At 50.3% G+C, this 18,890-nt stretch overlaps 1 protein-coding gene across 5 annotated transcripts; it reads right to left on the bottom strand.

Moving 5' to 3' along the window:
• Positions 1-2,964: 2,964 nt before the first annotated feature.
• Positions 2,965-18,743, bottom strand: Tfr2 (transferrin receptor 2). 5 transcript variants are annotated; one of them, XM_076923314.1, is made up of 20 exons: positions 18,644-18,743; positions 18,456-18,506; positions 17,549-17,602; positions 17,017-17,263; positions 16,749-16,926; positions 14,142-14,282; positions 13,950-14,061; positions 13,732-13,854; positions 12,130-12,246; positions 11,883-12,022; positions 10,955-11,118; positions 9,612-9,731; positions 7,479-7,561; positions 7,329-7,392; positions 7,166-7,233; positions 7,000-7,076; positions 6,836-6,920; positions 6,519-6,746; positions 6,070-6,210; positions 2,965-3,598 (listed from the first exon to the last, which is right to left on the bottom strand). In XM_076923314.1, exons 3-20 carry the CDS (start codon positions 17,579-17,581, stop codon positions 3,323-3,325), a joined length of 2,397 nt encoding a protein of 798 aa, XP_076779429.1. In that variant the 5' UTR covers positions 17,582-17,602; positions 18,456-18,506; positions 18,644-18,743; the 3' UTR covers positions 2,965-3,322. The 5 variants fall into 5 exon arrangements, with proteins under 5 accessions (XP_076779429.1, XP_076779432.1, XP_076779430.1 ...); XM_076923317.1 differs by having other exon boundaries at positions 17,017-17,257; XM_076923315.1 differs by having other exon boundaries at positions 18,619-18,718.
• Between the last annotated feature and the right edge of the window lie 147 nt (positions 18,744-18,890).

Raw genomic sequence — 18,890 nt, 5'->3', positions numbered from 1 at the left:
TCTGTGCCATGTGTATGTAATGGGGTGATGGTGGGGCCAAAAGAAGGCCTCAGATCCCCCTCCCATCTTTTCTTTTTAAAAAAGATCTATTTATTTTATGTATGAGTACATTGTAGCTGTCTTCAGACACACCAGAAGAGGGTATTGGATCCCATTAACAGGATGGTTGTGGTTGCTGGGAACTGAACTCAGGACCTCTGGAAGAGCAGTCACTGCTCTTAACCGCTGAGTCATCTCTCCAGTCCCCTCTCCCATCTTTTCTATTGCTGTAAGAAAGCACCACGACCAAGTCAACTTATAAAACAGAGCATTTATTCTGGGCTTCTACTCTTAGAGGGTTAAAGCTCATGATGGCAGAGCAGAGAGAACAGGTAAGAGGGGGCTGGAGCAGCAGCAGAGAGCACGCTGAGAACGGCGTTTGTCATTTTGACACCTCAGACCCCACCGCAGTGACACATCTCTGTGGTAAACAGCCACCAACTAGAGACAAGGATTCAAACACCTGAGACTTATGGGGGACAGCTCATTCAAACCACTGCACTCCACCAGCTGGAGTCTCAGGCAGTGGTGAACCACCAGACGTGTTTCTGGGAATCTAATTCACATTTTCTGGAAGGAGCAGTAGGTACCCTTAACAACAGAGAGAGAACTGCCTCTCAGTGTTATTTTTCAAAATAGAACCCTGCCATGTCGTCCTACTAGTTTGGAACTCCCCCCCACCCCCCACGTTTTAATTTTTTTATATTATTATTATTTATTTATTTATTTATTTATTTTTATTTTTTGGAGACAGAGTCTCACTATGTAGCTTTGTTGAACAGGCTGCCTGGTTCCACCTGGAATCAAAGATGTGCAACATCATGCCTGGCGATGGACCTCTCTCTTTTTTTTTTCTTTCTCTTCTTTTTCTTTTGGGGCCACAGATGATGCAGTTGGTGCACTTGCAGAACACCAAGGTCTGGTTCCCAGCATCCACATGGTGGCTCACAACCATCTATAACTCCAGTTCCAGGGAATCTGTCAACTTTTTCTGCATCTGTGGGCATATAGTGGGTGCACCTACATAATGCACTCATATAAATAAAATAAAAACAAATACATCTTTTAAAAAATGTATAAATAGCATGAAAATCCTGGCAAGTGCTAGCATGCTTAGTCGGTTCTTCCTTTTAACTTAATATTAAAGGTCCTCTACCTAACAATATACTCTACAACCCTATCCCTCAGGAGGCTAGGCCAGTAGAATCTTGAGTTCAAGGCCAGCTTGGGCTACACAGTGAACCCTTCCTTGTCTTCAGAAGAAAAGGCAAGGCAAGGCAAGGCAAGGCAAGGCAACATGTGGTGCCGCACGCCTTTAATCCCAGTGCTCTGGAGGCAGAAGCAGGTGGATTTCTGAGTTCTACAGCCTGGTCTACAGATTAAGTTTCAGGACAGCTGGGGCTACATAATGAGAACCTGTGTCAAAACAGATTCGTGTGTTTGTGTGTGTTTGTGTGTGTTTGTGTGTGTGTGTGTGAGAGAGAGAGAGACAGAGAGAGAGAGACAGAGAGAGAGAGACAGAGAGAGAGAGACAGAGAGACAGAGAGAGAGAGAGGAGGGGGAGGGGGGAGGGGGAGGGGGAGGGGGAGGGGGAGGGGGGAGGGGGAGGGGGAGGGGGAGGGGGGAGGGGGAGGGAGAGGGAGAGGGAGAGGGAGAGGGAGAGGGAGAGGGAGAGGGAGAGGGAGAGGGAGGGAGAAATGGCTTAGCTAGTCAAGACACCTGTCACCAAGCCTAGTGATCTGATTACATGATGGAAGAGAAAACTGCCTCCTACAAATTATTCTCCACACATAGGCTGCAATATATATATATATATATATAACCAAAATACAGTAAATTTAAAAATTTAAATACAAAGAACTACCATCACTTAAAAGTCTCCTAACCTGTAGCCCACACACTGAGGTCTCCATCCTCACTGGACAAAGGTTGGTCACAGGAGGATCCCAGAGACGACAGGGTCAACCTAAGAGGTGTGAGAGCAGTCTCATAGGGTCCACACTGTGGGTGAGTACATGTGTGTACACATGCATGTGGAGGTCAGAGGTCAAGCTTGGGCACTGTGCCTCAGCAGCTGTCCACCTTACTTTTCATTTTTAAAAGCCTTTTTTTACACTTTGTTTTATTTGTTCTATAAATTAATTTATAATTGTAACTAATTTTTAAAATTTGTTTTTATTTTACACGTATGGGTATTTTGTCCGCTTGTATGCCTGTATACTACATGCATGCAGTACCTATGAATACCAGAAGAGGGCGTCTAGAATTGCAGACAGTCGTAAGTGGTCATGTAAGTGCTGGGAATCGAACCACTGTCCTCTGACATGGCATTCTTAACATTCTGACATGGCTCTTAACCACAAAGCCATCTCTCTAGCTACCTAATTATCTTTTGTAAAATACTTTTTTTTTTTTTTTTTTTTGGTTTTTCGAGACAGGGTTTCTCTGTTAGCCTTGGCTGTCCTGGAACTCACTCTGTAGACCAGACTGGCCTCGAACTCAGAAATCCGCCTGCCTCAGCCTCCCAAGTGCTGGGATTAAAGGCGTGCGCCACCACTGCCCGGCGTAAAATACATTTTTTTAACATGTATCTTTTTGTGCGTTTATGGGCACATGTTCGGAAGTCATAGGAAAACCTGTGGGAACTGGTTTTCTCCTTTCACCATGTGGGGCCGGGGATTGAACTCTAGTCACCAGGCTTGGCACCAAGCATTCATTCCTGATGAGTTATTCCCACTGCCCTCACCTCCTATCCATTATCTTTAGGTAGTTTTCTTAGACACTAGACCAGTTCTTTTTTCCCATGTGGATAGCATCTTGTAAGCATGCTGTTGGGTGCCTTTTGTGCCTCCTGTCCTAAGTCTCAAGGCGGGTATAAGGAGTGGGTATGGCATGAAGAGGAAGCTAAACTGTTTATGGACAACGGAGGTTACAATTGGTTTATTGACATCTAATCCCCTTGGGCGGCACATACCACCATGTGTCATAAGATAATGACGATATCCATCTCACCGGCTAAGAGAGCTGGTCAGATCCCAGCGTCTAGATAGTCTCTAGATACGGGGAACTTTGCTCCTGAAGGCAGAAGGGCCAGTGATGGGAAGAAAACCGCTTTCTGGATAAGCAACGGCATGACAATCACACTGAGAAAATACCGCTCACCCGGTGTTGCAGGACCAAAGGTGTTAATGAGGATAGGTTGCAATCTCAGGCACCGCCATTGCCTGAACCACTCAAATAGGGAGAAAGAGAATCACGTGGGGCCTATGGAGGGCTTCTGGCCTCAAAAGTTATTGTCGATGTTCCAAACGTCCCCACTGAGTGCGTTGGCTGCCCCCTGCAGCGTCCACGTGAGCAGCGCCAGCTGCCGCCGGAAGCGACTCTCCTGGAAGCCCAGACCCGGTGTCAACTGGGAAGAGGCGGCTCCCGAGCCATGGGAGCGCAGCATCCGCAGGTGATCCACCAGGGCACTCAAAGTGTGGTCGCCTTGTCCTAGGAAAATGTGGCGGAATGGGGAGTCGGCCGGCGACACGTACTGGGACAGGAAATAGAACTCCACCTGCACGAAAAAAAATCAAAGCAGGTCTAGATGCCAGGGTGTCTGCAAGGCTTCAGTCACTCTTCCCTCCAACAGTTCCTAATCCACCCCGAGGTCCTAATACCTGCTTCACAAACTGGGTTCCACAGCTTCGTCCAAGCCCACCTCCCTTAGGCTGTCCAATTAGAAAGGCCCATCACGTGACGTCACCAGTAGTCAGGGAAATCTGTGTGGGTTCTAATCCCTCCCCGCCCGCCTATTATTTTGTGTACTTCGGGTGTTTTGCGTGTATGTGTGTGCCTTAAATATGCGTCTGGTGCCAGCAGAGGTCAAAAGAAGGTGTCCGATCCCCTGGGACTAGAGTGGCAGAGGATGTGCCTTGCATAAAAGCCCGTCTCTTGTGTGTGTGCACACGCTCGGGTGTGGAGACCAAGGTCAGTAGCTGCTATGTCTTCTTCAATCACTTTCTACATTATTTTTTGAGACAAGGTCTCTCACTGAACCCGAAACTTGCCAGTTTGGCTAAACTAGTTGGCCAGTGAGCTCTGGGCTTTTCTGCCTTCCCAGTGTAAGGTCCAGGCATCCAGCATTGAGCCTGGCCTTAAGCTCACGATTCTCTTGATTCAGCCTCCGGAGATCTGAGACTGTGGATTGACAGATGTGCACCTCCATACGACCAGCACGTACACCTTTTAAAATGTCTGTTCAACAGTTCACGTGTGCCCATGGCTTCAAACAGAATCTCAGAGGGAGCGGCTTCCAACTCACTTTGCCAAATCGTTCATAAGATCCTGCCCTACAGAATTTGGGGATATCTGGACATTGCCTCACTCGTTCGAATGCGGGTGTCACTTTCTTAAACATGAGATTCGGAGGCTGGGGGTGTGGCTTAGTGGTAGAGGATGACGCATTGGGTTCCTTGGTACCCACATTTCTTTCTCTGTCTCTCTCAGTCTCTGTCTCTTGGACAGCGTCTCATCATGTAGCCAAGGCTAGTTGTCTTAACCTCCCAAGAGAGAGATGGGAGTTTTATTAGGTACTGGAGGTGAAATCCAGGATTTCATGCATACCAGAAAGCACTCGTCAACTGAATTTCAGCCACAGTCCGTTTCCTTTTTTTCTCTTTCTCCTTTCTTTTTCCTTCCCTCCTTCCTTTCCCCACCCCATCTTTCTCCTTCGTGATATTGAGTACAGGCTATGGGGGGCAGAGTCCCTCATCTTTCATTTTGACTCCATCATTTACTTCCTGTGTGATACTGGGTATGTTACTTTGCTTCTCTGAGCCAACCTCACAGCATCGCAGGAAGTCCTGCTGCTGAACAAAATGAAATACGTTCGTTGGCTCCTGGTAGCTCTCTACAAAAGCCAGCTGCTATCATCATTACGGAACTCCTCTTTCAATATCCTGCCTGTGCAGTTTTCCTACTCCCATTTTAGGGAGTAGTGTATATTCGACTACCATCGGTCCAGGCGCCCCCTGCAGGCATTTGTTGACACCTGCGACTGGTATGCAGGACAGCAGAAGTCTGTTTCAGGCCATTGGTACTCTCTCCAGAATCCTTTCTACACATTCTATTTTGCCATCTCACCTCCTTGTAAGACATATTCGTGATGCCCTGACACTCAAAATCCAAACTCCCGAGCCTAGCCTGTAGTACCAGTTACTTGGAGACAGGAGGAGGATCAAAAAGTCAAGGTCAACCTGGACTACAAAGTGAATTCAAGGCTACTCTGGGCAACCAAGCAAGACTTTCTCTCAAAATGAGAAAGAAAGGTGGGTTGGAGGCATGGCTCAGTGGTAGAGCATCTGCCTAGAATCCCCCAGTGAGGGGCTGGGGGCGTGGCTCAGTGGTAGAGCCCCTGCCTAGAATCCCCCAGGGAGGGGCTGGGGGCGTGGCTCAGTGGTAGAGCACTTATTTAACATGAACAATACTCTGATTTTATCCCAGACAAAATCCTAAATTTCTTGATTTTTAAATTTCTTGATTTTCTGCACACAAAATCCTAAATTTCTTCAACTACTTAAAGGCTCCTCCAACTGGTCCCTGATCCCCTGTTCAGTCCTCCACAGGGTCTCTGTTCTGGCTTTGAGGATCCATATGCAGCTCCCAAGAAAGGCCAGGTTCATTTCCCTGCCTCATATTTTGCCTCTCCTTCAAGACCCAAGCCACACAGTCTAAAGCAGAGGTCTGGAACTTTTTCTCTGCAAAAATCCATGGAGCAAAAATTTTAGGCTTTGCAGGTTAAACAGCAGACAATAGAGAGTCGGGCCCTTACTATCCATTTCATCACTTAGCAGAGCCTCTGAAAGTAACAGGTCAGGGTTTTCTAGCCTGGCTAGTTTATGAACCCTGTATATCCGGTAGAGTACACCCAGAAGAACACAGGGATAGAGCAGCCAACGGAAAGCGGAAGGCGTAGGGGCAGAAAGGCCAGGTCCTGGGATAAGGGACCACAAGGCCAGAAGGGGGCGGGCGGGGGCGGGGTCTCACCCTCATGATGCGCACATTGTACATGCGCATCAGACGCTCATCGTTCTGCTCCGAGCTGTAAATCTCCTTCCGCAGCTTCTCCGCTGCCCGGATGTAGTCCCCCCTTGCAGAGTACACCCACTGCAGGGTCAGCCCGCGGGCCTGTGGGCGAGGCACAGTCTAAGATTGACAGATCGGTGCCAGCACCGAAACGGGTGGGGTCAAAGCGCAAAAGAGAAAGGGAAAGGGATACAGGGAGGTCACCAAGGCCTATGAGGTTAGGGAGGGCAGATCTCAGGGATGTGGGGTATTACTGGATGTGTCCTCGAGGATTAGGTGATTGGAAGTATAAGTAAATTGGGCCCGATTGGAGGACAGGACCTAGATCTCAGGGCTGGGGAAAGGAGAAGCCAGACGCCCTTAGTAACGAAGCGCCCCTGCAGGCTGGGAGCGCGATTGGCATCTTGAACCTTGAGGTCCCCAGAGAACTCATTGAGGTTGCCGATGTGCCTGAGGACCACGTCTCCATAGCGGCCGAAGTCCAGCGGCAGTAGATGATCGTGGCTCAGTCGGATGACGAGCTGGCCCGTGAGCTGAGCCACTGCCTGGACCACGGCGGGCAGGCGACCTCGCAGTATCTTGTGCAGGTTCTCATAGGTGTCCTCCTTTGTGTGCAGGAATGGGTACACCCGATCATCCTGCCGGGACATGGATGGGCTGGGCGCAGGAACGTGGCGCTGACAGGCTGAGGGCTTGGTGTCCTGGGACAAGGGCCAGGGAGTCTCACCTCCATGAAGGAGAACTCCACAGCTGGGACCCCCGCAAAGGCTGTGAAGGAATATGCACTGCTGTCCATGGGCAGGGGCTGAATCCTGAGGACAGGCAGATTGGAGGCCTCTGAGGACTCAGTTTCTCCTGAGTCTCCACCCCGCAGTCTACATTTCCACTTACACTTCAGCGTCCCAGCTGGGGTGGGTGAGTGCCACTTGTTCATAGAGCGTCTGTCCGCTGTGGTTAGGGGAATCCACCTGGATGAGGAACACACATCAGCCTATGCCCCCTTGCACTACCCTCCCATGGGACTTTTGCAACCCCAGCCCCCGTCCCCTCCTCTTGCCTGCTTCAGGATATTCTCAATGAGACTGACGAGAAGGGGGCTGGTCTTGGCATGGAATTTGCCATCTCCTGAAGAGAAGGAAGGGGAGGAATCGGACTCAGAGATAGATGGCTTTGCACAGATCGACCTGAAAGGGCCAGGGGGCAGCTTTACCCTAGCTCACCCAACACGGCCTTGTCCAGGCTCACGTACACGACAGCTTTGAGGTGTAGCACGCTGAGGTAGCCCTGTGGTCCGGGAAGAGTATGGAAAAGGGAGGTTGCCCTTCCACCCATCGCCATTACCTGATTACATACCCAGAACCCCAAGTCACCTCTAACCACTCTGTGGATCCCACGCCGCCAAAGTCACCTCCGTCCCAGCTGATGAACAAAAGACTTCTTCGAGGTCTGAACCCTATGTCCGGACGGATGAAACAAAGGGTCAATATTCCACCTCATCCTTCTCTATTCAGGTCCCCAGAGGGTCTCTACTCTCACTACGAACCCAGCATCCCAGGCCACCCCACTTTGGATCTTCCCTGACTCAATAATAACACACTGGAGTGAGTTCTAAAAGATGCCATTTCTTGCTCAATTGTCTCTCAGGCCATGGACACTCAGCATGTTCCAGTTTCTATTTAGTTTTTAGGTTTTTATTTTATTTTATTTGTATGTGTGTGGGGATACATTTGCAACAGTAGGGGAACGTGGCAGTCAGAGAACAACCTGCAGGAAAATCTGCTACCACCATGTGGATTCTGGGGCTCCAACTTTTGCTCTTGTCCAGTCTTGATACCCTTATTGTTGTTTCAAGACACGGTCATATGTAGCCCAGGCTAGCCTCCATCCCCCATTTATATGGTAAAAGATGACCTACAACTGGTCAGTGATGGTACACACCTTTAATCCCATCTCTTGGGAGGCAGAGGCAGGCAGATCTTTGTGAGTTCAAGGCCAGCCTGGTCCACAGATCGAGTTCCAGGACAGCCAGGGCTACACAGAGAAACCCTATCTCGAAAAACACAAAACAAAACAAAATAAAAAGATGATCTGCTTTCACCTCCAAGGGCTGTAATGACAGGTGTGGGCTACCATGTCTGGCTAGTTACTGTCAGAAGTCAACATACAAATGGGCTTTCCTATGGCATCTTCACACGTGAGCCGTTATTCTCTGTTCTAGTTAGTCCCCTCCCCACTGTGCTCCTGTTCATTCCCTCAAGAGTCTAACACTTCACCTGCTCTTCCCCCCTCCCTCCTGCCCGCCCTCCCTCCCTTTCTTTGCAGTACAGGAGATTGCTCTTGCAAGTACCCTACCACTCAGCTGTATCCCCACCTCCTTTTAAAAACGTTTCATTCATTGTTTATTGTTTTGAAACAGGGTCTTGCTATGTAGCCCTGACTGGCTAGATACTTTGCTATGGGAGTCCAGGCTGGCTCTTGAAGTTACAGCAATCCCTCTGTCTCCACCTCTTGAGCACTGGGATTACAGATGTGTGACCCCATGCCTGGCCAGGTTATTTTTGAGGGAATGGGTCCCCTATATAGTCAGAGATTACCCTGAACTCCTGATCCTCCTGATTTCCCTTCTGGGGTGCTAAGGTTACATGCACCCCATGTTCATTAGTTTTTTAGAGATAGAGTTTCTCTGTGTAGCCCTGGCTGTCCTAGAACTCGGTGTAGAGCAGGGTGACCTTGAATTCAGAGCTCTGCCTGTCTCTACCTCCTGAGTGTTAGGATTAAAGGTTTGCATCACCACTGCCCAGTTATCAATTTTTTTTTATTAAATTAAGTTTTTGTTTTCTGTTTGTGACAAGGTCTCATTTTGTAGATCAGGCTGGCTTCAAAGTCAAGAGATCTCCTGCCTCTGCCTGCGGAGTACTGGGATTAAAAGCATGTACCACCATGCCTAGCTTTGGGAGGGCAGGGTTTTGTTTTTTTTTTTTTTTTTTTTTTTGGTTTGTTTGTTTGTTTTTGTTTTTTAAGCAGAGACTAGCCTAGGCTGACCGAGAACTTGTTATATAGTTAAGAATGACCTTGAAATGTTGATTTTTTTTCCTGCCTTAGGCTCCTGAGGGCCGGAATTATAGGGCATGCCTGTCCAAAATTAAAAAACATTTTATGTATGTATGCATGTATATGGTGGCCTATGTGTGGAAACCGGGGGACCATTTTGGGGAGCTGGTTCTCTCCCTCTACCACGTGGTTTCTGAGGATCAAACTCAGATCACTGGACTTGATAGCAAGAGTCCTAACCCACTGAGGCATCCCGTCTGCCCCCAGGCTAACACAAGGATGAGGAATTACTATATCAATGAAGTTACTTGCCTAGAACCACACACTGGAGACTCCAATCAGAGGACTCAGACCCAAGTGGCCTGTCTCCAGTCCACGCTGCCAACTACCTTTGACCTAGTCCTAGCTCGGGACACAGCCGAAGCTCACACGGGTCTTGGCTCTGACCTTACCGTTGCTGACCATGGAGGAAAAGGTCCGAACCAGCTCCAGCAGGATGGCAGTCCCCACTGCAGACTTGGCTGTTCCTGGGCCCCATGCATCCCTCTGGGCCCCAATAACAACATAGTGATCTGAAGGAACATAGGTGTACAGCCCACATCTTAAACTGACAGCGTCTCCTCCATGAAGCTTTGGAGGGTGGATGCCCCCCGCCCCGAGCTCCAGTCCCTCCTCTCCAACTTCCCAGTCACTTTCCCTGCCATGGTTCCTCCCAGCTCTACAACCAGGGCTCCATAGTCTCAGCCATGTCAAAGGACCATTGCCCATCTCTCTCGGCTCTGCCCAGATGGCCTGATCCATTATTAGGCATTTGGGGATTCAAACACACACACTTTCCCCCACTTTCTTCTGGAGACAGGATTTCACACGGAACCAAGGCTGGCCTACAACTCCTGATTTTCCTGCATCTACTTCCTCTCAGGGTTACAGGCATGTGCCACCATGCCAGGTGCTGGGATCAAACTCAGAGTTTTTCCCATGCTAGGCGAACACTCTATCAGCTGGGCTACTACTGGGGACATTCTATTTTGCTAGAGGTTTTTGGTTTGCTTGTTTTGTTTTATTTTTATTTTATTTTATATTTTATTTTGCCTTATGTTCTACAGTGGCTCTGAACTTCTGATTTCCTGTCTCTAGGTGTGTGCCACCATTCCTGGCCCCTTTTACCTCTGCTTCATACAGGGTCTTGTGGCCCAGGCTACATAGCCCAGGTTAGTCTTGAACTCATAATCCTCCTGCTTCAGACTCTTGAATGCTGGGATGACAGATGTGATCTTACCACGCCTGGCTAAATATTCTGGGCTCCATTCTGGTCAGGCACGTTCTGCATTCCCCTTAACCTGCTTTTCTCTCTCCATCTCTTCTGTGCCCCTCCTCTGATTTCCAGCATCCTCCATCTGTGTGCCACCCCATCTGTGTGTCACCCCAGGTCTCTGCTTCTCCTTTGACACCTGGCCATTCGTTTCCCAGTTCTGCCCCACGCTGCCAAATCTTCTCAGTAAGCTTTGATTCCTTACCACCAGGCCCCACTCCTCCAATCTGGCCTTTGTTTGATGCTGACATCTCTAGTATAACATCATCTAACACACGCTTGCTCACCCACAATGCACAGAGAACTCAGTACTGAGCAATACTGCCCATTTGGAGGGCTCCACACTGGCATCCCTCATCAGCCTCCAATCTCTGGGCACCACTCCTGGCCCTTCTGCAGGGCCTCCTGCCTCGGTCCTCATTGGTTGGGGTTAGGAGCAGAGTCTCTCCTAAGCTATGAGAGATGCTGGGCAGACGAGCCCACCTGGCTCTGCGAAGCCCTCGATGCACGCAAAGATGTTACTGATAGGAGTGGAGACTCTGAGGTTGTTGACTGCGAGGCGTAAGCTGGGCCCAGGTCCCAGCCGATAAGGAGAGCCTGAGAGGTGACCTTTCCACTCCTGGGGAGCCACAGGGCCTGTGAGTTTCCTGGAAAGAAATGGGGCAGAAAAGTCTGGAAGTGGTGGTGTGGCCTAGGCTTCAGAACGCCCTAAAACGCTGCTTCATTCATTCTCTTCTGCCTTCTGCTCTAGAAGTGTACCGTGCTCAATGAGACAGTACAGCCCGGGCCTGCCGGACCGTGGTATAAGCTGTGTCCTGTGTTCTTGTGGGTGTACCAGATGGTGGGGTCTGCTAGAAGGTGTGCCCATCTAGAAGGTCACCCCCTTTCTTTTATTTGTGTTTGCATGTACGTGTGACTAGACGTGTGTGTGTGTGTGTGTGTGCATGCATGTCACCGTGTATGCATGGGGGTTAGAGGATAACCTGTGGGAGTCTGTCCTCTCTTGAGTGTGTGACACTTGGGGACGGTCTTCAGGCTTTGTGGCAAGTGCCTTTATTCACTGCGGCATCTGACTAGGACACCTTGGTTTTTGCTTGACAGAATCTGCACGTGGCCTGGAGCTCACTAATTTAGCTAAGCTGGATGCCAGCGAGCCCCAGGAAACCAATCTGTCTCCTCCTCTCTAGGGCTGGAGTTCCACGCATGCCTTAGGTTCTCTTTGTTTGTTTTTAACATGGCTTCTGGGTGTGCAAATCAGGTCTCCATGCTTGAACAGCAAGCACTGTACTGACAGAACTATCTCTGCAGTCTCAGGTCACCTTCTTGTCACTGAAGGAACCCTACAGCTAAGTTTAGGTCTGGCCTGCTCCTCCATCTCTCCTCATTCTGTCTTATCTCCCCGCCCTTTTACCTGAGCAATTGATAAGCAATGTCAGCACTGATGGGCTGGGCAGGGATGCTGGGAAGGCCTGATGATTCGACAGGAGGGAATTGGGTTTGATTGAAGGACGGGAAGCCAGGCGTGTAAGGGTCTCCGGTTCCCAGGTGCACCTAAAGAGGAAGGGGGTACCCACTCTGAAACTGTGGGCTGAATGGGCCTCAATTGTGTATCCCTGGGCTCCAGGAAGGGAGCTCTGTCTTCTCCCCCCAAGACTCACATGTCCATACACAGCCTGGTGGCTAGACAGGCCGGGCTTGTGGGGGTCCTGGGAGAAGTCTTCTGGGTCAGGGTATATCAACACTCCTTGGGCCCCAAAGACCTGGGCAATGGCTACCTGAAGGAGAACAGAAAAGTAAAGAAAGATCTTTAAAAAAAAAAAAAAAAAAAAAAAAAAAAAAAAAAAGGCTTTTTTTCATTTGCAACTGTCATCCTTAAGGGACCTCTGTGTATAGTAGCTGTCACGTGGCACTTCAATGTTGCAGCCCTCCCTCAGTGTCTCAGGAACATTTCAAAACCTCCCTGCCCATGGCTGGAGAGATGGCTCAGTGGTTAGAGCACTGGCTGTTTTTCCAGAAGTGCTGGGTTTGATTCCCAGCACCTAAATGGCAGCTCACGTCTGTAACTGCTGTTCTAAGGGGTCTGACCCCCTCTCTGGCCTCCACAAGCATCAGCCACACAGGTGGTACACAGATATGCAGTGCTGGGAAATCAAACCCAAGGCTTCAGGGCATGCTAGGCAAACGATCTACCAACTCTGACCCGTCACAAGCCCGTATGTTATTTTATTATTTAGAAATAATTACATGTATTTATTTATTTCTGTGTCAGGAGACAACTAGCAGGGACAGGTTCTCTCCTCTGGGACTCATAGGTCCCAGAGATTGAATTCAGGCTTGGAAGTAAGTGCCTGTGCCCACTGAGCTGTCCCCCTGTCCCCGTAGTTTGGTTTCTAAGATGGAATCTCATTTATTCCAGGCTAGCTTCAAATTCTCTGTGTGGCAGAGAATGACTTTGAATCTTAATGCTCCTGCCTTTCCCATCAGGAGCACTGAGGGGACAGTGCCACCACATCCCACTGTCAGCTCTGGATTTATTATTTAAATTTTAAAAAGATTTATTTATTCATTGTATGCATATGAGTAGCTCATCTTCAGACTGTAGCTGTCTCCAGAAGAGGGCCATTGGATCCCATTACAGAGATGTCATGTGGGTGCTGGGAACTGAACTTAGAACCTCTGGAAGAGCAGTTGGTGCTCTAACCGCTGAGCCATCTCACCAGCTCTTTATTATTTGAGAGAGAGAGAAGAGAGAGAGAGAGAGAGAGAGAGAGAGAGAGAGAGAGAGAGAGAGAGAGAGAGAATGGTCTTGTGTGGCCAAAGCAGGTCTTGAATTTACAATCTTCCTGCCTCTCAGCTTCCTAAGTAGCTGGGCTTACAGGTTACATCATGTTAGTCTTCTGCAAATATTTCTTTTCTTTCTCTTTCATTCTTCCTTCCTTTCTTCCTTCTTTTCTTCCCCTCCCTCTCTCCATCGCTCCATCGGTTTGAGACAGGGTTTCTCGGTGTAGCCCTGGCTGTCCTGGAACTAGTTCTCTAGATCAGGCGGGTGTGAAACTTACAGAGACCTGCCTGCCTCTGCCTCCCGAGACCTGGGATTAAAGGCCTGTACCACCACCGCCCGGTTGCCAATATTTTCTTAAAATGTGCCATTTTTTTCTTTTCTCCCAGTGACAGCCTCCTAGACCCTTCCCATGAAGGCACGCTTGGTTCCCAGACCACTTGCAACGCACAACATATGATGTCCTATTTGGGAACCTCACCTTCTGGGCGAAGCTAGTAACCCCAGCTCGCACTAGCAGGAGGCTGCCGGCCAGCTCCACGCCCTTGGCTTTCAGGTCCTGCAGGTCCTCCGGCCGCCCGTAGTGGGCGTACACCAGCTTGCCCTGGGAACGCGGGATTCCGTGAGGCCTTGCTGCCCTTATCCCAACTCGGGCTACCCAATGAGGACGTGATGGGTTCCCTGTGCTGGGAACCTCACCGTGGCGTTGCCCGTGGAGCTATAGGGGCAGTAGACTTCCGGATCCTCCAGTGGTAGCTGCTCCTGGACGCTCCCGTCTGCATCCACCCAGTGCAGGGTGTTAGGGTGAGCCCTAAGGATGGCTGAGGGTGAGCACTCCTGAGTGTGCAACCTCATGCATAATATGCCCCCTTGTCGCATCCCCAGACTCACAGGTCCGGGAACTGAAGTCCCACATAGTGCGTGTCAGTCCACACGTGGTCCAGCTTCTGACGCGAGAGCTTATCGAGGATGTCTTGGACCAGGGTGGCCATCCTAGCTGAGCCAGCCACGCGTTCCCGGAGGCTGGTCAGCCTGAGCAGAGAGAGATCACACTAGGGGCCAGGAAGGGGACTCCTACATACCCCCCACCCCCCACCCCTACCCCGCACAAGTGGGAAAACCGAAAAGACCAAGATGGTAAACGCAGGCCTGGAATGGTATCTTAATGTATACCAAGCTAGCCTCAAATTCAGATGAAAGTAATTGGGAGGTGGAGGCAAGAGGATTGGGCTTTGGGACCGGGAGATCACCTGGTCTGTCACCTAAACTAGCCTTCTCACCTCGACCACGGTGACCCTCTCATGGGCTGTCACCTTCACAGAGGAAACAATCTGCCCTCCATTTGTCACAGAAGTATGGCCTTGGCAGAGACCTGGCCTTTCTCGGGTGGCCACATCTCCCATGGGACTCTTGGGTTTCCTGACCTCCAGTCTTGGAATGGAGAAGCTCCTGGCTCTCTAACTCCTCCCCTCCCCTCCCTCCCTCCCTCCCTCCCTGCCTCCCCCCCCCTCTTTCTCCCTCCCTCTCTCCCTACCTCATTCTCTTCTGCCAGATTCTAGGAAATCACTGTACCACAAACCAACTTTTTTTTTCTGTCCTATTTTTAAGACAAGGTTATACTGAATAGCCAAGGCTAGCCACAGACTCACTTGAAATCCAGGTAGGCACAGGCACAGAACGTCTCTGTTTTAGCTTCCCAAATAACTAGGATTACAGGCCTCTGCCACCAAGCCCAGCCAAAGTATTAAGTCCCACAGTAAGTCCAAGACTGAGAGGAAAGAGTTTATCTGCACACCCTTCAATGTTCTGATCCCCACCTTACTTTATTTTATTTACATTTATTTATTGTGGTGTGTGTGTGTATGTGTGTACTCTGATCCATATGTTCACACATACCAAAAATGGCACCTTGAACATGTGGAGATGAGAGGGGAAATTAGAACCAGGCTCACTCCTCCCACCCTGGGATCCTGGGGCTTGAACTCGGGTTCTCGGGCTCAGCAGCAATCCCCTTTACCTGCTGAGCCATCTTGCCAGCTCTGAATCCCACTTTCCAATTAGATTTTTTGAGGTTCTGGCTTCCTCCCTTGGTCCTCACTGTATTTGCAGGTCTGTCTGTCTGTCTGTCTGTCTGTCTGTCTTGGGCTGAAACATATACATTGGCCCACATTCCCAGAACTTTAAATGTATTGCCTTTTTAAAATCCCCTACTATGTTGTAAAGGATGGGAATTTAGAAAAATAAGTAGGTAGCTCTACCTATTTTCTGGGTTTCATGGGTTTGAGGAATGGGGGGTGGTGCAGACAAGGTCTCATTTGTCCTGGAAGATTCCATGCAGCCAAGGATGGCCTTGAACTCCTGATCCTCCCTCTCCCACTTCCCAGGTGCTGGGATCATGGGTATGAGCCCCCACACTTAGTTCATGCCGTGCAGGGGATCATGTGAGGTGAGTTCTCTGTCCCCCAAGCTGTAGCCCCAGCTGCAGATCGGAAGATAAAGCCATCTGTTTTGATCAAGCTCCCATCGTCATATCAGGATACACCATGATCCAGCTCACTAAGTAACATTAAAAACAGTAGTAGCTTAGCGTCAATCCTAAGTGTGGAAAAGGAAGAGGAGGAGAAGGAAAACCCAGGTGTACACCTATAATCCTAGCACCTGGGAGGCTGAAGCAAGAGGACCTCAAGCTTGAGGCCAACCTGGGCTACATCACAAGGCCTCATCACAAAAAGTAAAACCAAACAAATGAAATCAAACAAAGCAGTAAAGGGGCTAGAGATGTTGCTCAAGCAGAACTACAAACAAACATTTAGAAGAAGGCTGGTGGGACGGCCCAGCAGGTAAATGGTGCTTGTTGTTGAGACCGAGGGCCTGGGTTCAATCCCTGGGATCCATATGGTAGAAGGAGAGAACCAACCGCACTGCAAGCTGTCCTCTGACCATTGCACATGCTCAGTGGCACCCAAGCACCACCCTCCAATAAATACTAAATAATTGTATAAAAGGAAACCCAAAGAGGGAAAATAATGTGGTTGTCTCAGTATATGCTGAAAAAAAAATATTAAAATTTTTTTCTCATACCCATAATGACCTGTTCATTACATAAAATAAAATTAAAATGTCATGTAACTTTACAAATTGTTTAAGCTTTTGAGATGGGGCCTCATACATCCTAGGCTAAACTCCAGTTCACTACATAGTTGAGGATGACCTAAAATTCCCAATCTTCCTGCATCTACCTCCTGAGTGCTGGGATTAAAGACACATGCCACCAGGTCCTGGTCCCTTGTCTTCATCCACCCAGCTGCCTATCTCCTAAATAAACCATCCTCGATGTCTCAGGCCCTTAGAAACTGAGCCGTCCTTCCAAGGACCACTGAGCAGGGAGGTCAGAGAGGAATCGGGGAAGACCCAAGAGAAGACTTTGAGAAGAGTCAGGGCTCCAGTCCAGCTAATGAGTGGACACTGGACCATGCAGGAGCTAGGCTGTGTTCTTACCTGATGGTGTCCTCCATGCGCCCCTCCCCAAGGAACCGAAGAAACATGGCCTGGAGGTCACTCAAGTACAATGTGCCCTGGCGGGAGTCCTCAGAGTTGACATCTTCACTGACCACCAACACGGAGTCCCCACATGCCTGGCAGGACCCTCGAAAGGCCACGTAGCCCAGGAGGAAGGCTGGAGGGTGGGAAGATGGGGTTCTCTTGTGCCTTCTTCTACTAGACCCCAGAAACACTCCCAGCCCGCAAGGAGGGAGGAAAGACTCACCCCCAGTGAAGATTAGCAAGGTGGTCAGGACCAGATAGGGGGCAGCCTTTTGACCTGCTGCAGCCCAGGGTATGGGAATTGACCTCCCGGCACAGGAGCCTAAGTGCTCAGGGCCTTTGAGTTCCATGTGGCAGAACTGGACAGGAAGCCCCTCCTCTTCCCCCCTCTCTTGCTCCTCCAGGTGCTCCAGCTGAGGGTCTTCCACACGTCTGTAGATAGTCTGAGAGGGTCTTGGGGACCACTGTTGCTGAGCGGAAGGGGGAGGTAGACACGAGATTAGGGGAGGGGGCCTAAGGATTGGCAGAGGTTTAGGCAAGAATGGTGTCAGGGAGAGAGGGTGTTCTGGAGGCTGGAGAGGAGGGACCCAAGGGGGGACCCAAAGGGGGACCCAAGGAGGAACCCAAGGAGGGACCCAAGGAGGGACCCAAGGAGGATGGGTGGGGTCAACCTTATGCATTAGGGAGGGGCCTGAGGGACACAAAAGAAGACCTAATGTGTGTAACCACAACTCCACTCCCCCCATTGGTCTTACCACTCTTCGAAGTAGACCCCAATGTTGCTCCATGCTTGTGCCCCCTCCTGAACCCTGCAAGTAGTCCCCCCCAAAAGCGATAAACCGTTTGTGGGAGCCCCAGAGGGCCCCTTATCAGCCCTGGCAGGCAGCCTGAACCTAGGCCGTTTCTCATCCCCCATAAGGGTGGGGGCACAGTCTGGCCTCAGTCCAGCTTTCTAGACATCCCCCCACCCCCAACCCCCACCCCCGTTCATGCTAGCTGGCAAGGGACAGTGCCTTCTCCTACCAATCTTCCCACAAACCCCACTGTTGCGGGCAGACTGCAAAACAATCAATTTTTTTTTTAACCTCAGGGCAGACTTTGGCCACCTTAGTTCCCGTCACAGGTTGGGGGATGGGGGGCTTAATGTGAGGGGGAAGGGAACATGTGGGGAAGTCCCTCCTTTTCCGTGATTTCACCCTCTCTCAGTGTCCTTGGGGAAAATCCCCAGTCCCCTTGGAAGCTTCATTATGAAAGTTTCTGCCCCCTCCCACCTCTTGTGTCTGGTTACTAAGTTTCCCCAACATACAGCCTTCCAAATAACTCCTTAGCTGGTCTTCCCACTCCACCCCTGCCTCTGGTAGATTCCCAAACCAGTGGCATCTTAGTAGGGTGACTGGGTGGTTTAATCTGACCACAAAGTTGTCTGTCTGCCTGGAATCTGCTTGGTTGCTGGAGAGGAAGTGTTAGAGGTCAAAGGAACCCACGAGTGGGTCCTGGGCTCAGGAAACTGCGTTTCCACCTAGTCCTTAGGGGAGGCAGAAACAGTCTTGGCCAACCTACAGCCCCCCCCCCCCCGCACCCCCTTGGGTCACTTAATTAAGTGTTCCTCTTTTGGGGTCTATGACTCTAAAATTTTGATGAAGGGCCACAACTGCAGTTTACCCTCCAGTTTGAAATCCAAGCCGCGCCCGCCGAAGACACCAGGACCTGCAGCTGTGAATGGGAAAGGTCAGGTTCCACCTCACCCTTACTCCCGGGCCGGGTCTCCCCTGGGAAACTACAGGTCCTGCCCAGGTCCTGAAAGATCTGAGAGGTAGGGGCTCACCAGTACCCCAGTCCCTGCCTCGTGCCTGTCAAAGCCGAGTCCTGAGTGGGAGGACACAGCAGCCAAGTTCGCCTCAGCAACGGGTCTCTGGGGTGGACCATGCTCCCAGGAGACTCAAAGCCCTGCTGAGGCCACACCCACTAGAGCTCACCCCGCTCCTGCCCCACGGCTCCGCCCCCGCAGGTCCTCTTCTGGAGCAGCCTTGAACCAACAACCAGGCCCAGCTCGACACAGACTCTTTCTTCCCCTCCTGTTCCTTCCAGAGTCCTGAC

The sequence above is a fragment of the Arvicanthis niloticus genome, chromosome 24, assembly GCF_011762505.2.
Source record: "Arvicanthis niloticus isolate mArvNil1 chromosome 24, mArvNil1.pat.X, whole genome shotgun sequence".
Taxonomy (NCBI): domain Eukaryota; kingdom Metazoa; phylum Chordata; class Mammalia; order Rodentia; family Muridae; genus Arvicanthis; species Arvicanthis niloticus.
This window is presented reverse-complemented; position numbering and strand designations above follow the sequence as displayed.